The sequence below is a fragment of the Hippopotamus amphibius genome, chromosome 6, assembly GCF_030028045.1.
Source record: "Hippopotamus amphibius kiboko isolate mHipAmp2 chromosome 6, mHipAmp2.hap2, whole genome shotgun sequence".
Taxonomy (NCBI): Eukaryota; Metazoa; Chordata; class Mammalia; order Artiodactyla; family Hippopotamidae; genus Hippopotamus; species Hippopotamus amphibius.
Genome location: NC_080191.1, coordinates 122,212,370 through 122,234,973, shown reverse-complemented (window position 1 = coordinate 122,234,973; position 22,604 = coordinate 122,212,370). Strand labels below are relative to the sequence as shown.

Sequence of the window (22,604 nt, the reverse complement as noted above, 5' to 3'; positions counted from 1 at the left end):
ATAAAAGGCTTTTCTCTGGTTAATATATTTCACATAACAGGAGAAAGCTATTTCAGGGGTGATTAAGTCACCAAAATTACATTAAGCTTACTAAGCTGATTCTGAGAGTAAACTTCACTTAGTTCTTCTGGAGCATCAATCTGTTCTTCTAATTCCATGGTCTGATACCAGAAATTGGAGTAGATACACATAAACACAAACACATACACATACCTTCACTGCTTGAACAGTATTAGGCTTCCTTCTGTATCTTTCTGAAGCTTAACCTGTCCTGCATCCTGGCCTCTGGCCTTCCTTTTTTAAGTTTCTTTGATGCTTTTTTCCTGCCTTCAGATACATTAAGGCTTAATACTCAACCATTCTGGACCATTATAACCATGCAGGTTTTTATAGCCACATCTGTTTTGATTGTCCTGTGCTCATGACATGCTTATTAAATACTTTGAATATTACCTTGAGAAACATGCCATTTTATTTCTTTAAAATTTTTATATGATAATCTTCCATATTAATTTCCTAGAAGACATCTTTAGCTTTCTTTATCTACTTCTGTTATAAAATCTCTAATAAAAACATGTCTTATTGGACTTTTTATCTTTGCTATTGGTGGTAAAGAAATTTTGAATTTTAGGATTTTTTTTCTTTTTAAATTATCTTAGATGACAGTTCTTATATAACAATAAAATCAGTTGATTAGGACATGAAAATAAATTGTCTAAGGTTAAAAATGGAGTGTGTGAAATGAACTGAAGTCTGAATGGGAAAACAATTTAGATAGGCCTTGTAGAGTGAAGAGGCAATAAAAGGTAGAAATGATAAAATTCAGAGTGAAGATAGTTTTGCTACATAACTAGGTTAGTGGAACAGGAAAGTGGTGAATGGTGGTGAAATTAAAAGTCTCATACTTGAAAATCAAAATATAACAAATATATTACAACATATCTAAGATGTGAAAATTTACCTTTGCTTTGCTTAGAAATTTTTAACTGTAACAGGTGAGGAAATATTATAAATATACTAACAAAAAGCTACATTGATATTAGTTCTTACATTTTTATTACACTATTTTATATTTTCACAGCATTTGATGACCAGTGAAGACTCGCCAATTATAGAATATTATCCACCTGATTTTAAAACTGACCTAAATGGGAAACAACAGGAATGGGAAGCTGTGGTACTAATACCTTTTATTGATGAGGTCAGTGCATGAAATAATTATATATACACGTATGTTTTAATCAGAGATTATTTCACATAAATTAATGAACAATAGGTTTTAACCACCATTTGTGTTTTGTTAATGAGTTTTAACTACTCTCATCTTCATTATGTGCATCAGAACTTCTAGGTATGCTAATTATAAGAAAGCTGGCATTGCTTTACTAATATTAGATAAAGTAGGCTTCAGAACAAGGAGTATTATCAGAAATTAAAGGTTTGAATAACACTATAAACCTATTCAACCTCATTAATATTCATAGAACACTGTGCTCAGTAACTAAAGAATACCCATTTTAAAATGAAAGATTTCATTTATTTGGTGAGATTTCAAGATTATTTGGTGAGATATAAAACATGTCTGAATAAATTTAAAAGGGTTGAAATCATAAAGAGAATGTTCTCTGACCATGTGGAATTAAATTAAAAATCAGTAAAAGAAACTCTGGGAAATTTACATGTATTTTGAAATTAAATAACACTTCTAAATAATCCATAGAATAAAGAAATCAAAAGGGATATTTGGAAATATTTTATCTGAATGATAATAACAACACATAATCTGTGTGATAAAGCTAAAGCAAGGCTTAAAGGGAGACTTAAGGTTTAGATGGTTATACTAAGCAAGAAAACATTTTAAAATAAATCAAGCTTCCTACCATAAGAAGCTAGAAAAACAAGAGCAATTTAAAACCAAACTAAGCAGAATGAAAGAAAGAAGATAGGAGCAGAAATCCATGGAAAGTGAACAAACAATAAACAAAAATCAATGAAACCAAAAGTCGATCCTCTGAAAAGGTTAATAAAATTGATAAATCATAGCTAGACAGATCAAGAAAGGCTGAAAAAGCCAGAGCACAAAGGGAGAACACATAAATTGCCAATATTTGGAATGAAAGGAGAGGTATCTTATAAATTTTACAGCTGTTAAAAGAATCATTAAGGGATCTTGTGAACAATTTCATGCCAACAGATTCTACAGCCTAAGTGAAGTGAACACAGTTCTTTAAAGACACAATTTAGCAAAACTGACAGAAAAAAATGTAAAAATCTAGAGTAGTCTTATATCTTTTAAAGACATTTAGTTCACAGTTTAAAATCTCACAGAGAAAGTTCTAGGCTCAGATGTCTTGATTTGTGAATTTTAGCAAGCATTCAAGAAAGAAATAATACCAATTTTACACAAACTTTGAGAACATAGAAGAGGACTAATCACTTCCCAACATACTTTATTAGACCTGAATAATACAAATACCCATAATAGATGATATTACAAGAAAAGAAAATTACTTGCTAATATCCCTCCTAAAAGTAAATGCAAAAACTTTTAACAAAATAAAGCCAGATGGGATCCAATAATATGTTAGAAGGATAATACTCATAACCAGATATGATTTATTTTTGAAATACAGTATTGGTTTGCGATGTGATTTACCACATTATCAGTATTCAACATCCAATTCTAATAGAAATGCTTAACATACAGTACTAGAAATAAGAGGAAACTTCCTCAACCAGATAAAGTGCATCTTTAAAAAACCTAGTGCTAACAATATATTTAATAGTAACATTTTGAATGTTTTCTCTGTAAACTCAAAGATAAGACAAGGATGTTTATTCTAACCAATTCTAATACTGTACTGGAAGTCCAAGGAAAAGAAACAAAGGCATGCAGATTAGAAAGGAAGAAGAAAAGTTGTTTTTATATGCACATAGCATTATTACATATATAGAAAATTCTAAGGAGTCTTCAGAAAGATACTATAACCAATACATAAATTTAGCAAGATCACAGAATATAAAATCTATACAAAATTCAATTGTGTTTCTATATACTAGCAATAAACAGTTGGGAAATATAAATTTTTTTAAATAAAAAGATTTTTATTCTTTCAATAGCAGTAAGAAATATAAAGTTCACTGTTATAAATTTAACAGCATGTGCACTGAAAACTACAAATAGTGTTGAGAGAGAGAAACCTAAATAAATGGAGGGACATACCATGTTTAAGGAATAGAAGATTTAATATTGTTAAGATCTAACCTCTTCCCAAATTGATCTTTGGACTCAACATAATCCCAGTGAAAATGCCAGTAGATTTTTGTGTAGAAATCAGAAATCTGATTCTAAAGTTTTTAGGAGATTGTAGAGAATATAGAGTAGCCAAAGCAATCTGTAGAAAGGAAAACGATACCTTAAGACTTTCATTATCTGATTTCATGACTTACTATGAAGCCAAAGGAATCAAGGCAGTATGTTACTTACACAGCAATAGACAGATAAATCAGTGGAACAGAATTGAGTCCAAACATAGATCTGTACTTGTCCAGTTAATAAATTTTAAGACATCAAAGCTGTTCAGTGGGTAAAAAAAAAAAGCTTTTCAACAGTTGGTGCTGAAACAGCTGGCTATATGTGTTGAAAAAACCTGTATACTAATGTTCAGAGCAACTTATTTGTGATAACCCCAAACTGGAAAAAATTCAAATATCCTTCAATGAGTGAGTATATAAAAATGTTGTAGTATATCCATATAATGGCATACTACTCAGCAATAAAAAGAACTATTGGTATAAACAATGGATAGAAGAAAGTTCATTTGAGTGAAAAAGTCAATCTTAAAAGGTTGTCATTTTTGAAATGACAGAATTATTGTAATATAAAACATATCAGTGGTTGTTGGGGAGCGGGTTGGCGATAGGGTGTGACTATATAGAGATAACATGAAGGGGTTTCTTTATGATGATGCGACAGTCCTGTATTCCAGTTTTATCATCTATACATGATAAAAATTCTGTAGTACTATATACACACAAAAAATTTACGTATAAAAATAGTGAAATCTGAGTAAGTCTGTAGTAGTATTGTACCAATGTCAATATCCTGGTTTTGACAGTGTACTGAGGCTGTGTGTAAGATGTTATCATTGAAAGGTACATGGGAACACACTAATTTTGCAAATTCTTAGGCATCTTGATGTTTTTGGCCACTGTATACAATGCTGTGAAAAAAGTACTTGTGTGTTTAGGTATTCTTTTTGTTTGTTCGTTTGTTAATGCATTCTTATGTATTAGACGTTTTATTTTTATAAGGTAGAATTCCCAAAGCAGGAATTCTTGGTTAATGGGAACATGTATTTTTTGTTTTAATGAATATTACCAGTCTTCTTTTTTAAGAAGACTGGTCTGATTCATACCAGCAGTATTTAGGTGGCTACTTTTTTGCTTTTCTAGTCCTGAATATTATTGCTTTATTTAATTTTGACCAGTCTACTAATGATAAAGAATGCCATTTTACTATTATTCAAATTTATTTTTTGCAGATTCCTAATTTAAGTATATTTTTATGTTTGTTTTTTACATTTTCTCTTTTGTAAATTGTCGGTTTATATCCTTTTCCTCATTTTCTTTTTTTGATTTTGAGCAATTCTTTTTATATTAGGAATCTTTTTTCCCAGTGTGGTATTTGCCTGTTGATTTGTTTGTGATATCTTTTTTTAAAATCTTTTCCCCTTTTTATTTATTTTTTTATTGCTTATCACATCTCAGTTTTTTTTTCTTTCGCTCTTTATTGAAGTATAATAGCTTTACACTGTTGTGTCAGTTTCTGCTGTACAACAAAGTGAATCAGCTGTATTAATATATATATCCCCATATCCCCTCCCTCTTGAGCCTCCCTCCCATCCTCTCTATCCCACTCCTTTAGGTCATCATCAATCATCGAGTTGATCTCCCTGTGTTAGGCAGTTGCTTCCCACTAGCTATCTGTTTTACATTTTGTAGTGTATAAATGTCAATACTACTCTTTCACTTTGTCCCAGCTTCTCTTCCCCGCCCCCACCACGTCCTCAAGTCTGTTCTCTACATGTGCATCTTTATTCTTCCTCTGCCACTGAGTTCATCAGTACCATTTTTTTAGATTCTATATATATATGAGTTAGCGTACGGTATTTGTTTTTCTCTTTCTGACTGACTTCACTCTTTATGACAGACTCTAGGTCCATCCACCTCACTACAAATAACTCAGTTTTATTCCTTTTTATGGCTGAGTAATATTCCATCATATATATGTGCCACATCTTCTTTATCCATTCATCTGTCAGTGGACATTTAGGTTGCTTCCATGTCCTGGCTATTGTAAATAATGCTGCAGTGAACATCATGGTACATGTATCTTATTGAATTATGGTTTTCTCCGGGTATATGCCCAGTAGTGGGATTGCTGGGTCATATGGTAGTTCTATTTTTAGTCTTTTGAGGAACTGCCGTACTGTTTTCCATAGTGGCTATGTCACTTTACAGTCCCACCAGCAGTGCAAGAGGGTTCCCTTCTCTCCACAGCCTCTCCAGCATTTATTGTTTGTAGATTTTTTGATGATGGCCATTCTGACTGGTGTGAGATGATACCTTATTGTGGTTTTCATTTGCATTTCTCTAATGATTAGTGATGTTGAGCATCTTTTCATGTGTTTGTTGGCCATCTGTATGTCTTCCTTGGAGAAATGTCTATTTAGGTCTTCCACCCATTTTTGGATGGGGTTTGTTTTTTTGATACTGAGCTGCATGAGCTGCTTATATATTTTGGAGATTAATCCTTTATCAGTTGCTTCATTGGCAAATAGTTTCTCCCACTCCAAGGGTTGTCTTTTTGTCATATTTATGGTTTCCTTTCCTGTGCAAAAACTTTTAAGTTTGATTAGGTCCCATTTGTTTATTTTTGTTTTTAATTTCCTTTACTCTAGGAGGTGGGTCAAAAAAGATCTTGCTGTCATTTATGTCATAGAGTGTTCTGTGTATGTTTTCCTCTAAGAGTTTTATAGTGTGAGGCTTTACATTTAGGTCTTTGATCCATTTTGAGTTTATTTTTGTGTATGGTATTAGAGAATGTTCTAAATTCATTCTTTTACAAGTAGCTGTCCAGTTTTCCCAGCACCACTTATTGAAGAGGCTATCTTTTCTCCATTTTATATTCTTGCCTCCTTTGTCGAAGATAAGGTGACCATATGTACGTGTGTTTATCGCTGGGCTTTCTATCTTGTTCCATTGCCAGTACCATACTGTCTTGGTTACTGTAGCTTTGTAGTATAGTCTGAAGTGAGGGAGCTTGATTCCTCCAGCTCCGTTTTTTCTTCTCAAGATTGCTCTGGCTTTTCGGCACCTTCTGTGTTTCCATGTAAATTGTATAATTTTTTGTTCTAGTTCTGTGAAAAATGCCATTGGTAATTTGATAGGGATTGCACTGAATCTGTAGATTGTTTTGGGTGGTATAGTCATTTTCACATATTGATTCTTCCAATCCAAGAACGTGGTATACCTCTCCATCTGCTTGTGTCATCCTTGCTTTCTTTCATCCCTGTCTTATAATTTTCTGCATACAGGTCTTTTGCCTCCTTAGGTAGGTTTATTCCTAGGTATTTTATTCTTTTTGTTGCAGTGGTAAATGGGAGTGTTTCCTTAATTTCTCTTTCTGATTTTTCATTGTTGGTGTATAGGCATGCAAGAGATTTCAGTGTGTTAATTTTGTATCCTATAACTTTACCAAATTCTGTGATTAACTCTAGTAGTTTTCTGGTAGCATCTTTAGGGTTTTCTGTATATAGTATCATGTCATCTGCAAAGAGTGACAATTTTACTTCTTCTTTTCCAGTTTGGATTCCTTTTATTTCCTTTTCTTCTCTGATTGCTGTGGCTAAAACTTCCAAAACTGTGTTGAATAATGTGATATCTTTTATCACATACACTTTCTTTTACTTGAAAATGTCTTTTTCCTTCAAGATGTTAGGCTTTTTCCTGCCTTACTAAGAGTTTTTCACTCCAAATTATCAATACTCTCCTAGATTTTCTTCTAATACTTTTGTTGTCTCGTTACTCTGATACTTGTTTTTGTATATGATATGATATTGGAAATATATGTCCTTTTTTTTCCCAGCTGGATAGCTAGTTATGACAAAAACATTGTTTAAATATCTGAAGTACTATGTTTGATGTAGATTTGTATTTGTTTTTGAATTCTTTATTTTGTTCTTCTGGTCTGTGGGTCTCTTGTGTTGCCAATACTTAAATGTTTTGCTTACAGGTAGTTTTATAAAAAGTGATAGGATCTGGTAAGACAAGTTCCTGGTAACTTTTTTGCAGCTCACACATTCATCCTTCCAATACGAACACTACCATTTTGTCCTTTAAAACAAAATATTTTAAACCATTGTGATTTTGATTGGAATTATATAAAAGACAACTGGAAAGATGAACATTTCTATACCATTGCACAATTTGTAAAGTAAGAGATTAATGAGCAGTGAATTAAGATAAATTATAATTATGATAAATTCATATTTAAATTTTGACTCTCTGCTGTTCTTATCCACACATTAGTGGTTGCTATTGCAGTAATAGTTTCAGAGGAATTTGTTGTGATAAGCAATATTTTAAGGCCCTTTGAAACAAGAATAGCACATCAGTTTTTCATGTAATGAAATGGAAAATAATTCTGTTAGTTAAGATTTTTGTTTTTGAAGAACACAAATGGTAATTTTGTATTCTGAGGGAAAAGATTTATTCTGTACGTTTAGATCACAGAATTTTTGTATTTTTAACCCCTCCCTTTCAATCTTTATATTCAGAAGCGATTGTTGGAAGCCATGGAGACATGCAACCATTCCCTCAAAAAAGAAGAGAGAAAAAGAAACCAACATAGTGAGTGCCTAATGTGCTGGTATGATAGCAACACAGAGTTCACGTACCCCTCTCCATGGCCAGAAAAGTTCCCTTCCATAGCACGATGCTATGCAAGGTAATGTTCTTTGGTAATTTTTCAACAACAGATAGCTGAAAAAAAAAAAAGCTTTTGAATATCTGCTTGGAGAATTAACAGATAATTTATGACAGCTGTACTCAATTGACAGTGAGTTACATCCAACTTGCCAAGGTCATAGCATTTCTCTCTTTCTCTCACAGTTTTTTCTGTGTTCTCTGCTTTGGTCTGATTCTGCTTCTCTGTTTACATCTTCTGTTAAAAGTGGTTTTCTCCCCCCGCCGCCAGTATATATCTGTTTTCTCCCTCAAGAAGATGTGTGAGTTTTTGTTTCCATTGCCAGTGTCTGCTCCCAGTATTATTTGACATGCTGTGACTTTGCCTCTTATACTTCCAAACCACCTAACTAGAAAGAAGGAAAACAAGAAATGAAAGAGCTCCTCTGTTTTCTTGCCTCAAACCCATTTCTTCTTTCTCTTCTCCATTAAAATGTCTTCCTTGTTTTTTGTTTTCTCTCATCTTCCCTGCAAATAATACCTAGATGGCAGTTAAGTTGCAAATAAAGTATATGTCTCTCAGTTATGATTTTTCCTTTTGTTAAAGCAAAGAGAAAGATGAAATAGACGGTATAAAATGTTTATTTTACATTCTGGGTTTTGGAACATAGAGGATATAGAGATTTGTAATATGTTATATATTATATGTATCTTTTAAATTAATGGGGAGAATTTCCATTCAGTATCTTATAGGCATGGTAGTGTCTGGATCAGTAACAATGGAGAATCTGCTTCTCTATGTTTTCTTTGTCTTAAAGGATAAATTGTTAATTCTCCTGTTAAAAGCAAGGATGACCCTTGCAAAATACTGAAGGGAATGCTGAAAAATTGTGTTTGCTTGTAATGTATGAATTTTAAATTAAATGCCTCTATTTTCTAGGTATAAAATAATATCATTAGATGCTTGGCGTGTAGACATAAACAAGAACAAAATAACCAGGGTTGACCAGAAGGCATTATATTTCTGTGGATTTCCTACTTTGAAACACATCAAACACAAAGTTAGTGGCTATTTAGTTCAGAATTTTTTCACTTTATTGAATGTGAAGTGATTATGGAGAAATAATTAAAATTAAATTCTGTGACTTCTTTTAAAGTTTTTTTTGAGGAAAAGTGGGGTTCAAGTATTCCAGCAAAGCAGTCGTGGAGAAAACATGATGTTGGAAATCTTAGTGAATGCAGAGTCAGATGAACTAGTGAGTATTTTCTTTATTATATATTTATTAGGTGCTTATTATGCATAAAACTGTTCCAGCTGTAACATGTTTGCCAAAGTGGTACAACATGTAGTAACTCCAGAAGTTCACAGGAAATAAGATAAAGAAACATTTACACAAATTAAAGGACATTATAATTGTGACATAATGAGCTAAAAATGCTGTAGAAATTTGAAAAGAAGATGAGCTGTGTGAACTACAGATTAAGTGCACATCTGTAGATGAGAATAGGCTTGAGCTGGGTGCTGAAAGAAAGATTATCACAGAGAGGAGGGGAAAGGTATTCCAGTTGAAAAGAATAAAGAAGCTGGGAGTTATAGTAAAAAATAAATTTGACACATTATCTTATTCTTTTTGACCTTTTTGTATGTCTGAAAATTTTCTTAATACTTTTTCTTTTTTTATGGTAAATGTGATGTATTTGAGGAGAAGAAATAGATAAACCTGACAGAAGCAGAGGACTTGTGTTGGAAAATAGTAGAAGATAAGGTCGAAAAAACAGATTGAGGCCAGATTATGGAGGACCCTGAGTACCAGGGTACAGAGTTTGGACTTATTTTTTCATGACTGTTATCTTGAAATTGGTATTTTCATAAAGATTAATTTGGTGGCAGTATAATAGATTAAATTGTTTAAAAGAGAAATGGAAGAAAATGGAAAAGCCTGCAAGTTGAGGTTGTGATTATAGAAGCCTTAGACAATAAGGACATAAACTGTGCAAGTGGTAATAGATCTAGATGAACAAGAGTAAATAAAATTCACAAGTTTCATCATTTGTTCAAAAATAGGGGATGAAAAGAAAAAGAAAATATTAAATATGACTGACTCTAAGATATGACTAATTAACTGAAAAACAATTACTGTTCATTGGAATAAAGAAGTTAAAATGGTAGAGGCACTGGTTTGAGGGGATTAATGATCAATAATAGAATTTTAAGTTGGTGCTAGGACATTTAACTGGAGCTGCCCTGTTAGCCTTTCTCAACAGGGTTCCACGAGAGATTTAAGCCCTAATGCCCTAAGTCATCCATTTGTTTATAATAGATTAACTTACCTTTTATGCATTTAGAATGGTACTAGTTATCCTTGGGAGAATTGGGAAACTACATAGTCAAATTGTTTTTTGTGTTCTGTGGTTCAGGTGAAAAACCTCAGGCAAGAAAAGAAACTCATGCACAATTGAATACCTGGAGCTAGAGCTTGAAGGGCAATAGGGATATGCAGGTCGTCAACAAGGAAGTGATGGCTGGGGCCTTGGGGCTCATTTCCTTGAAGAAAGGGGATTCTGAGGGTTCAGGATCCCAGCATGAAGAAATACCCACAGGTATAAAGGGTACAAAAGGGAACAGTAAAAGTGACATAGTGTTCAGAGAAGAAAGAGAATGATTCCCAAGTTTAGTAGTGTTACAGAAGCATGGAGTAGATGGTACATGCAGTTCAAGAAAAGTGAAAACTAAAATAAGGTTTGTGAATTTGTCCTTTGGACATCATTATTGGACTTTGAGAATTCCATTCCAGTAGGTTGTTGGAGGCAGAAGTCCAATTCCTAAGTACTAGTCTGGGAATCATTAGATGGACAGTTAAGGCAGCAGATCTTAAGCCCTTGGTTAAGTTTATCATTGAAAAGAAGGCTAACTATGAAAAACAGTATGGAGGTTCCTTAAAAAACTAAAAATAGAACTACCATATGACCCAGCAATCCCACTACTGGGCATATACCCAGAGAACACCATAATTCAAAAAGATACATGCACTCCAGTGTTCATTGCAGCACTATTTACAATAGCCAGCACATGGAAGCAACCTAAATGCCCATCAACAGATGAATGGATAAAGAAGATGGGGCACATATATACAATGGAATATTACTCAGCCATAAAAAGGAATGAAGTTGAGATATTTGTAGTAAGGTGGACGGATAGAGTCTGTCATATAGAGCGAAGTAAGCCAGAAAGAGAAAAACAAATACCGTATGCTAACTCATATATATGGAATTTTAAAAAATGGTACTGATGAATCCAGTGACAGGGCAAGAATAAAGATACAGATGTAGAGAATGGACCTGAGGACGTGGGGCAGCAGGGGGGTCAGGGTGGGGGGGTGAAGGGGAAGCTGGGACGAAGTGAGAGAGTAGCATTGACATATATACACTACCAAATGTAAAATAGATAGCTAGTGGGAAGCTGCTGCATAACACAGGGAGATCAGCTAGATGATGGGCAATGACTTAGAGGCCTGGGACAGGGAAGGCGGGAAGGAGTCATGGGAGGGAGGGAATATGGGGATGTGTGTGTAGATGCAGCTGATTCACTTTGTTGTACAGCAAAAACTGGCACAGCAGTGTAAAGCAATTATATTGCAATAAAGGGCTTAAAAAAAAAGAAAAGGCTAGAAATATAACTGTAGGTAAATAAGAAGCAGCTCATTAAGCAAATCCATACAAAAGAAGAGAGAGCTAAAGAAAAAAGGAGGTCTTAAAGACACTGTGGAGGGAAGGGATGTGAAGTAATAAAGGATTTCCTCTAGGGCATAAGGGAAAGGATTAATCTGAGAAAGGAGGGCAACTTTTCTTTCAAATGAAGGGAAGTGTGGGAGAATGAAATTAGATATAGATGTATAAAGGGGAAAAGGATAATTAAGGGAGCCAAGTTCTAATGTTGAAACTTGTTTTACTTATCAGAATAGTCATTCTTTTTTATGTTCATAGTAAGAAGTGTCTAAGTATAATAAATAAAATAGTTACCCCCAAAAGTCTAAAAAGTCATCTCTGATTGTTAAAGAAGTATTTGCTAATAATGGTTAAGCATAATAAAAAGAAAAAATGTGAATGAAAATTTATATTTCAACTTCAGTTTCTACCACAAAGTTGTCTAACCGGCAGTAATGATAATAATAATAATATAGTAATAACGTGTTTCCTTTTAAGAATTTTTACTTAAGATATTATTTCGTACAGAATATTTATGCAGTCATCCCTCGGTATCCATGAGGCATTGATACCAAAATCTGTGAATGCTCAAGTCTCTTACATAAATTATTTCTGCATATGACCTACACATATCCTCCCTTATACTTTAAACCATCTCTATTACTTATAATACCTAATACAATATAAATAATTATAAATACAATGTAAATGCTGTGTAAATATATTGCCAGCATTTGGCAAATTCAAGTTTTGCTTTTTGAAACTTTCTGGAGTTTGTTTTTTGTTTTTTCAAAATATTGTCCATCAGTGGTTGGTTGAGTTTGCAGATGTGGAACCCATGAATACAGAGGGCCGACTGTGCAGCATTTTATAGTTTACAAAAGCTTTTGTGTCTATTATTTTATCCTTAAATAAATATTGTGAGGTAGATGTTATAACTTCTTCTCATAGAAGAAAACTGAGACTCAGTGGGGTTAAAGGATTTGCCTTAGAATCTATAGTTGAAGAGAGGTAGAACCCAATTTTGGACCTGTGGTTTCTAACTTGTAATAAGTCTAGCGTTCTTATTTAATTATACCAACCACAAACTGAAATGAAATTACGTTTCTTAGATTCTGTTTTATGCTGACTATTTGATATGAAATAATAATAGCCTTTTCTAGATATCTATACTGATCTTTTCACTTTTCTCTGTTCCCATGAGAAAAATAAGCAGATAATCATGAGAATAATAGAATCATAGAATGTTACAACTGGATGGAATTTTGTGAAGCAACTAATCCAGCTCATTAATTTTACAAATTAAAAAACTCATATGGAGATTGGAAAAGGGACATTCACTCAGCTAGTTAGCAGCAGAACTAAGAACCTAGGTTTCTTGCTGAACATTATTTCTACTAATGTTGGCTGTTATTGTAGACAGTAATACTCACATTATAGGTCAGTGTTCTTCTGTTTGATTTTACTGAAACCTGTTTTCTTGCCAAGTAATTTCTTCCTTTTTTTAACATTTATTTATTTATTTGGTTGCGTCAGGTCTTAGTTGCAGCATGTGGGCTCCTTGGTTGTGGCAGGTGGGCTCCTTAGTTGCAGCTTGCCAGCTCCTTAGTTGTGGCATGTATACTCTTAGTTGCAGCATGCATGTGGAATCTAGTTCCCTGACCAGGGATCGAACCCAGGCCCCCTGCATTGGGAGCACAGAGTCTTGTCCACTGTGCCACCAGGGAAGACCCACCAAGTAACTTCATTTAGGATTAAAATCAGTGGGCCACCCCTCACTAATAACTGCCAGTGCTGTTGAAAAAATGAGAAGGAGGCAAGCTTTCTAGTGTCAAGATGTTTATACTGGAGAAAATTACTTTAAGTTGATCATAGTTCCCTTCTAATAAGAAGAGATTGGCAGAGGGGAGGGTAAAGTTGGTAAACTTACACAGATTCATAATAAAATAAAGAGTAAAGAAAGGTAGACAGATAAAAACAACTGAAAATTATTCTTTTTTTTTTTTTTTAAGAAGGAGAACTTCCCTGGTGTTCCAGTGATTAGGACTCTGTGCTGCCACTGCAGGGGTCGATTCCTGGTCGGGGAACTAAGATCCTGAATGCCGCGTGGCACGGCCTACATAGATAGATAGATAGATAGATAGATAGATAGATAGATAGATAGATAGATAGATAGATAGATAGATAGGAAAGGGGAAAAAACCCAAAAATGTAAAAGAAGAGAAATCCTGGAAAATATACTAGAAAGAAAAAGAGTAGTTGGCAATAAAAGCACAACTTAGAGAAGAGAAATTTTTTAAATAACTGAATTCAAGTGAATGAAATATTTAAGTTGGAATAAAGCTGAGAAGAGCAATTACTAATAGGGAATAATTGGCTTGAGCCATCAAATAATATTTTATATCTTTTAATTATTAAGGTGTGGTTTTTATAGATTTTAAATACACTATTATAAACACAAGCCAGGTTTTAATTATTTAATTTTGCCTCCATAACGTTTTCTCTTGGACCTAAAACATGAATGAACTTTTCTGCTTTTACTTTAAGAGTGTAGAAAATATAGCTTCATCAGTGCTTGGGAAGTCTGTCTTTGTTAATTGGCCTCATCTTGAAGAAGCTAGAGTTGTTGGTGTATCAGATGGAGAAACTAAGTAAGTAAGATTGTAAAGTTTTTAAAGTTTATATGTGCTTTGCTATTAGATGGCTTTTATTCATACATTTTAACTGATATAATACTTGTAAAATATTTACACTCTGTAGTGAAAATGGAAGTCCTCTACTCATACCTCTTCAGGTTCAATCACTATTGACAGTGTATTGCAAACTGCTTGAGATACATATTTTTATTAGCATTTTATTTCATTTTTTAAAAATTTTTATTAGTATTTTATTTTATTTTATGCTTTTAATTAATTTTTATTGGAGTGTAGTTGCTTTACAGTGTTGAGATGCATATGTTCTAGATATTTTTCCCCTTCTCCTTTTTCTTTTAATAGCTTGGAAGTTCTATATCCTAATTCTTTTCTACCAGTTATTATTATATGAATTAGCAAATGTATTTCTCTTTCTTACAAGAATAAATAGCATATATAACCTTACCTTTTCCATGCCCTTCCCAGGTTTCATTTAAATAATATATTAATTTCTTAAGACATGTATCTTCTATTTTAGAAATAATTTCTTACATTTTATTCAGGTTCACAATCATTTTATCATTGATTATTTAGACAAGCTATTCTTTGTCATCTTTTACCTTTATTTCATGTAAACTTTGTCTGATGTCTTGTTCTTGTTATTTTTCACATCTAGAACTTTCTAAAGTAATTTTTTTCATTTTATTTATTTATTTATTATTATTTTTTAAGGTACACCAAGTTCAATCAAAAGTAATTTTTTATTATTAATTTATTTATTTACTTATTTATTTTTGGCTGCGTTGAGTCTTTGTTGCTGCCTGCCAGCTTTTGTGTATTTGTGGAGAGCCGGGGCTACTTTTGGTTGCGGTGTGCAGGCTTCTCATTGCGGTGGCTTCTCTTGTTGCAGAGCACGGACTCTAGGTGCATGGGCTTCAGTGGCTGTGGCACACAGGCTCAATAATTGTGGCTCGTGGGCTCTAGAGCACAGGCTCAGTAGTTGTGGCACATAGGCTCGATTGCTCCACAGCGTGTGGGATCTTCCTGGACCAAGGTTTGAACCCGTGTCCCCTGGGTTGGCAGGTGGATTCTTAACCACTGTGCCACCAGGGAAGTCCCTAAAGTAATTTTTTTTTCCAGAGAAAACGTGAGGTGTTAATGGTTTGTGAGTTATTACATATCCAAAAGATTTTTTTTGTTTTTCTCATTCATAGGTTTAGAATTAGAGGCCTAATCCTTTTTCCTCAGATCTCTGCAAATATATCTCAGTTGTGTTTTGTTGTGTAATTTTGTTGATGAGAAGTCAGTACCAGTATGAATCTTGAGCATTCTTTTTTAATCATCAAAATTCAGTTCCCCTTCCTTTTTGATGAAGTCCAGTTTATCAGTTTCTTCTTTTTGGATCATGCTTTTTTTTTGGTCTAAGAACTCTTCACCTAGCCCTAGATCCCAAAGAAGATTTTCTCCAAAATGTTTTACAGTTTACCTTCTCCTTTTACATATAAATCCATGATCCACTTTGAATTAATTTTTATATAAGGTTTGAAGTTTAGGTCAAGTTTTGTATATTTACCTATGAATATTGAATTGCTCCAGTACTATTTGTTGAAAAAACCTCTCCTTCCTCCATTAGACTGCTTGTATGCCTTTGTCAAAAATAAGTTGAGCATATTTGTATGGGTCTAGTTGTGGGTTCCCCATTTTATTCCATTTGTCTGTATGTCTGTTTTTTATGCCAACACCACATTGTCTTGTTACGGTAGCTATGTGGTAAGTCTTAACCTTAGAGTGATTCCTTCCACTTTTTTTTATTTTTCAAAATTGTTTTAGCTAGTTTTGGTCTTTTGCCTTTCCATATATATTTTAGAATTTTTTTTTATATTTATAAAAATCTTTGAGAAATTTTGATAGAAATTGTATTAAACTTATAATTTGTGGAGATTTGACATCTTTACTATGTTGAGTCTAGTGCTCTAAATGGATCTTCATTTATCTCTCCATTTATTTTAATCTTTGATTTCTTTTACCACTATTTTGTTTTCTCAGCATACTGAACCTGTACGTGTTTTGTTAGGTTTATACCTAAGTATTTAAAATTTTTTGTAGCAACTATAGATGGTATTACATTTTCAATTTCAGTTTCCCTGGCTAGTATATAGAAATATAATTGATTTCTGTATGTTGAATTTATATCCTAGAACCTGGCTAAACTTACTTCCCTGCCTTTTTTCTTAGAGTCCAGGCCAGTTATTTTGTAGAATTCTGAATTTACCTGGTTGTTTCCTCTTAGTGTCTTTTAAGTTGGTTCTCCATCCCACATATTTCCTGTAAACTGGGAGTTAGATATAGTGGCTTGATGAGAATCAAGTTAAACTTTTTTAGCAAAAATATTTAATTGAATTTGAGAGCATTAATTCTTTAAAAATTTATATTTTTATTATGTATTTAGTTTAATTTCTTATAGAGAAAGAATAGTAATTTGTTTTTAAATTTTGATTAAAATTGTTTACAAGTATTTGTTCTGTAATTCATATTACAGTTTTTAAAAAGGAGGCTTTTTGTTTTTTTGCTATTATACCATATAGAAATCTTTTCACTTTGAAGACTCACACTACTAGAACTCTATAGTAAACCACAAATTTGGGGGTAATATAATTTTTATTTTATTTTAATTTTTAAGGTTTTACTTGGAAGAACCTCCAGGAACACAGAAGCTTTATTTGGGAGGAACTGTGCCACCCTCTAAAGTGGTCCATCTTGGAGACAAAGAACAATCTAACTGGACAAAAGAAGTACAAGGAATTTCAGAATTGTGAGTGTCATAAATAGTATTTAATGTCATTGAACTAGAATGTAGTGATCTAATGTACTTTTTTTTTTAATTTATTTATTTTTATTTATTTATTTATTTTATTGGTTGTGTTGGGTCTTCGTTGCTGCACATGGGCTTTCTCTAGTTGTGGAGAGCCGGGGCTACTCTTCACTGTGTTCCATGGGCTACCACAATGAAGAGTAGCCTCTCTTATTGTGGTGGCCTCTCGTATTGTGGAGCACGGGCTCTAGGCGCGTAGGCTTCAGTATTTGTGGCACATGGGCTCAATAGTTGTAGCTCACGGGCTCTAGAGCGCAGGCTCAATAGTTGTGGCGCACGGGCTTAGTTGCTCCACGGCATGTGGAATCTTCCTGGACCAGGGCTCAAACCCACGTCCCCTGCATTGACAGGCAGATTCTTAACCACTGCACCATCTGGGAAGTCCCTAATGTACTTATTTTTTAACTTATTTTTCACTTAGTGTGATCGCTCTGAATATTGACTGCATCTTCATTTTATGGTCCAAAAAAGTAATGAGTTCTAATTTAAAATAAAATCTGGTTAGCAGCAGTTAGAGCCTTGTGCAGTTTGTCACTAAAATACTTAATGGTGTACAGAAAAGAAAGAAGGAAGGAAGGAAGGAAAGAAGGAAAGAAAGAAAGAGAGAAAGGGAGGGAGGGAGGGAGGGAGGGAGGAAGGAAGGAAGGAAGGAAGGAAGGAAGGAAGGAAGGAAGGAAGGAAGGAAATAATCACTTACACTAGGAATACACAGTTAATAAGTTGCCTGAATTTGAGAGTTAATTTTACTAATTGTTAAGGCCACTGAACTTCTTGGCCACGTGTAAGTAATAAAAATAGGAGCAAATACTCTCCTTTGTTCTTCATCCTTCCCTCTTCCCTACTTCCCTACCCTCCCTACACCCAAGTGCCTATGCCCCTGAATTCAGAAGTGCAAAGTCTATACAAACTAAGTAACAAAGAAGCTAACCCTCCGTGGAATGCTGATTTTCATGGTGCCTTTGTGTCCCATGATCCTACCCTAATAGTACCTCTCTTTTTCCATCCAAACACTAGAATTCCCTAAACCAAAACAGAATAATAGAAACTGGCAGTGGCACATGGAATGGTGTTATAAATATATATCCATCAGCCCTCCTGTTTAAACTATAATAGCATCCATTGGTAAATGGGAACTCAAGGAGATACGTCTTCTACAATTTTAGGAGCTAATACCAGCCCATAAGATCCTTATTCAAAGATGATTAAACAGGAAAAAATTTAAAAGACCATGAAAAGCTATCCAACATAAAAGGAGATAAACATAGCTGTCGGGGGGGCGGGGAAGGAGAGCATTTTTTGCCTTCCAATAGTGTAAGTTAGACACCCCTGTCATAGCTTGCATCATTCTGAATTTTCTTTTATAGCACATAAATAGAATCATAATAATAAATTTATGAGTGTGATTACTTTAAAGACTTTTCATAGATAGTATGCTTCATAAGGGTAGGGAACACATCTGGTTTTTTTGCCATAATTTTAATTTTGCTATATAAAATATATATATATAATGTTATGTAACTGTGTACTATATATAGTATATATTATATAATGTATATATTTATGTGTAAGCACATACACAAAAAATAAAATTATAATTTTTATAATGAGCTCAGTAGATGGTCTGAATAGTAATATGGGCATACTGAAAACTGAATCAGTGAGCTAAAAGATCAACTGAGGAATTCCTTCAGCACATAGGACAAAAAGCACAAAGAATTGAAAATAAAATAATCACAATTTCTGATATCTATCTGATAGGAGTTCTAGAAAGAGGAAAGGGAAAGGAGATAAGAAAATATCCCTCAAATGAAGAATGACTGTATCTTCAGATCAGGGGTCAGCAAACTTTTTCTGTAAAGGCCAGGTAGTAAATACTTCAGGCTTTGTAGACTTTACAGTTTTTATCACAACTTCTCAACTCTATTGTATCACAAAAGCAGCCATAGATATTAAGTAAGTGAATGAGTGTGTTCCAGTAAAATTTTATTTATAAGAACAGAGGTAGTCTGGATTTAGCCCGTTGTGATAGTTTGCCAACCCCTACTTTAGACCAGAAAGGCCCACTGAATGCCCCTCCCTGTCAATCTCTATTTTCTGTCTTTCTGGATTTACCTGTTCTGGATGTTTCATGTAAATGGAATCACATAACATGTGACCTTTTGTGCCTGGCTTCTTTCACATAGCATGTTTAGGGGGTTCATACACCTTGTAATATATATCAGTACTTATTTGTTTTTATGGCCAGATATTTCATTGTGTGCATATGAAATTGTATGCATATGGATAACCTCTTGTTTGTGCATTCATCTGTTGGTGGACATATGGCTTCTTTCTACCTTTTTACTATTGTAAATAGTGTTGCTCTGAGCTTTGGTCTATAAATATTTGTTTGATTACCTGTTTCTGATTTTTTGGTTATATCCTTTTTTTTTTTTTTTTGGCACACGGGCTTAGTTGCTCCGCGGCATGTGGGATCTTCCTGGAGCTGGGATCGAACCCGTGACCTCTGCATTGGCAGGCGGATCCTTAACCACTGCGCCACCTAGGAAGCCCTTTTTGGTTATATCCTAGGAGTGGAATTGCTGAGCTGTTTGGCATTTCTGTCTTTAACTTTTTGAGGAACTGCCAGACTGTTTTCCACAGTGGCTGCTCCATTTTACATTCCCATCAGCAGTGTACAAGTGTTCCAGTCTCTCCACAGCCTTTCCAACACTTCTTGTTTTCACTGTTTTTTGTTATAGCCAGCCTAGTGGATGTGAAACACAGGAATTTCTCACAACTCTATGAGTTCTTATTTAATCCTACAGACTTTGGGAAAGGTAGCCGCAGAATAATGCAGTCTTAAGTTAGGTACTCAGAACTGCTAGCATATTTATTTAAAGTTTATTTAAGCATTTGATTATGAGTTGGTAGTTTGAATGATGATTATCATCATAAAATACATACAGACTCATACACATTTGTATTTCTTTTCTGTTTTTTCTTTGAGCTACCTGAGAAGAAAAGGAATTATAATAAATGAAACATCTGCAGTTGTATATGGTCAGTTACTCACAGGTCGTAAATATCAAATAAATCAAAATGGCGAAGTCCGTCTAGAGAAACAGTGGTCAAAGCAAGTTCTTCCATTTGTTTATCAGACTATTGTCAAAGTAAGTCTCCATCAAGTCTCAATTCTATCTTAACGTACACTGTTGCACACTGTGTAAAGAAAAGACTATATCATATTAATATGCAGCAATATATAACAGATACTATTATTTAATGTAATTTGCAAAATACTGTAGTCTTTAAAAGGAGTATAACATACTCGGACACTCATTCTGTGTACGGTTAGGAAAGTTGTCTTTTGTATTTATTTATTTTTATTCTCAAAAAAGGTTTGCTTTAAATAAATTAGTAAATACAAAAAGCATTTGCTTTTCTGTTTGTGATCTTAGATGTTGTAAGGGGACAAAATTTTACATGCATGTAGTGCTCATGTAATTTGGGGGAAACAGTATAGCATAGTGATTAAGAGCACCGACTGAGTTGACTTCTTAGCCATATGACCTTGGGCAACATCACTTTCTTTCTGTGCTTTAGTTTCCTCAAGTGGGGCTAGTAATGGCCTCTGCCACAGAGGGTTGTCTTGAGGATGAAATGGACTAATAAATATGTAAAGTACCTAGAAGAGTACTTTAAAGAGATAATAAATTCTAGTTTCTAGTATTGTTATGTAAAAAATCTTTACATTTGACATTTGTAGACAGCATAGTCACAATCCCATAGGAAAAAAACTTGATATGCAATCTATAGAAATTTTGACTGTAATGATTCACTTTTATATTTCATTCTACATAGGACATCCGAGCTTTTGACTCCCGTTTCTCCAATATCAAAACGTTGGATGACTTGTTTCCTCCTAGAAGTACGGTCTTTATGCTGGGAACACCCTATTATGGATGCACTGGAGAAGTTAGTTCCTGTTATTATTACTAATTAAATTTCTTTCTGGTTTCAAGTTAATACAATTATTTAACTTCTCTTCATTTAGGTGTAAAATAAAATGTAATGCTGAAGGGGAAAATAAGAAAGCATTCATCTGATTTTTAAACACAGTAATTGGCTATCTTTAGTGTTGAGCACATTGAGATCAGGAGGTTGTGGAAGAAGAACTCAGATTCTGATCTCTTTTTTCGTAGGTTTATTTATTGTGGTAGTATGGATGAATCAATTCTGAAATTACTTTAGATTATTATTGGATTGATGAATTTATAATTGTGTTGATGTTTTAGGGAACTCCAGCTCTCACATGGGAAAAGGTACATGCAAGTATAGAACAAGAGAGTGCAAGAAAGAACCCGTTGGGACAGATTAGAATTGGAGGTATTAATGTGAATTCATGATTGCTAAAATACCTTTATACGTGTGTGTTGTATATATATAGGCACATGTATATGGGTATATTTATGTATGTTTATAGATATATGAATGCATATTTGCCTATACATACATATATTTTCTAGTTCTATTTGCTCAAAAGGATTGGAAACAACCCTGGTAGCATGTAACACTCCGATTTTGAGTTCTAACATCATATCCCACTAAAAGGAATCGAGCTTCTCAGAGAAATGGCTGATTACAGGGCAGAGGCAGAATAAGTACAAGATGAGCCTAGAACCTCTAGTTATGTGGAAAGGCAAGAGTGATGTGAGTGTATCACATAAACACAGGAACCAGGTTAAAGAGGCTCCTACTGGCCAAATCTGGGAGTAAGTACCAAAATAATTGAGTACATATTGAATTATAAACCATTTGGGGTGGGGAATAGGAATGCATGATTCCATAGTGATAATAAATAGGTAAATAAATGGGGAAGGGAAAGGCTTTTGCTTATAGTATCATGTCAAGGATAATTGTGGAGGGAGTGAGGGCATTGGAAAATCATCATGTAACAATACATTATGATTCAGATTGAATCGGGCAACAGTCATCATTGGAAGCTAAATCTCAGGGAAATTTTTTTTCCCAGGGGAATTTTTGATTAAGAGCAAGATATTTTCATGGTCTTAGAAAATGTCTCCCTATAGATTATTTGTTTAGTTGCAAAGAAAACAAAAAAGTATAATTGTACAGTAAAGAAATTGAGCAACATCTTGATTGTATGCTCCAAATTAACATCACACTGAGGAACAGATGAACATCATGTACCTCCAGATGGGATACCCTGCTAAGGACACATCCCCTATGCACTATTCTGGCTGAGAATATATAATGTGAACCTAATCACAATAAAGCACTAGACAAATCCAAAATGTAGAACTTTTTTTTTTTAAAGGCAGGGTAGGAAAAGGAGGAATGAACTATATTCTTCAAAATGTCAGTGTGTGAAAGACAGAGGCTCTGGATATATTCTAGATTAAAAGAGGCTAAAGAGATATGGC

The 22,604-nt window shown here is 33.9% G+C and overlaps 1 protein-coding gene across 8 annotated transcripts in view; it reads left to right on the top strand.

Annotated features, from left to right (window-relative positions):
• XRN1 (5'-3' exoribonuclease 1) overlaps positions 1-22,604 on the top strand; it is a 100,823-nt gene that overhangs the window by 30,131 nt on the left and 48,088 nt on the right. For all 8 annotated transcript variants that reach the window (XM_057738241.1, XM_057738243.1, XM_057738240.1 and 5 more), the window contains exons 15-22: positions 1,082-1,201; positions 7,842-8,011; positions 8,909-9,029; positions 9,126-9,224; positions 14,221-14,324; positions 16,987-17,118; positions 20,168-20,330; positions 21,022-21,135. In XM_057738241.1, the coding sequence (XP_057594224.1) occupies positions 1,082-1,201; positions 7,842-8,011; positions 8,909-9,029; positions 9,126-9,224; positions 14,221-14,324; positions 16,987-17,118; positions 20,168-20,330; positions 21,022-21,135 (1,023 nt within the window). The remainder of the gene's footprint in view (positions 1-1,081; positions 1,202-7,841; positions 8,012-8,908; positions 9,030-9,125; positions 9,225-14,220; positions 14,325-16,986; positions 17,119-20,167; positions 20,331-21,021; positions 21,136-22,604) is intronic.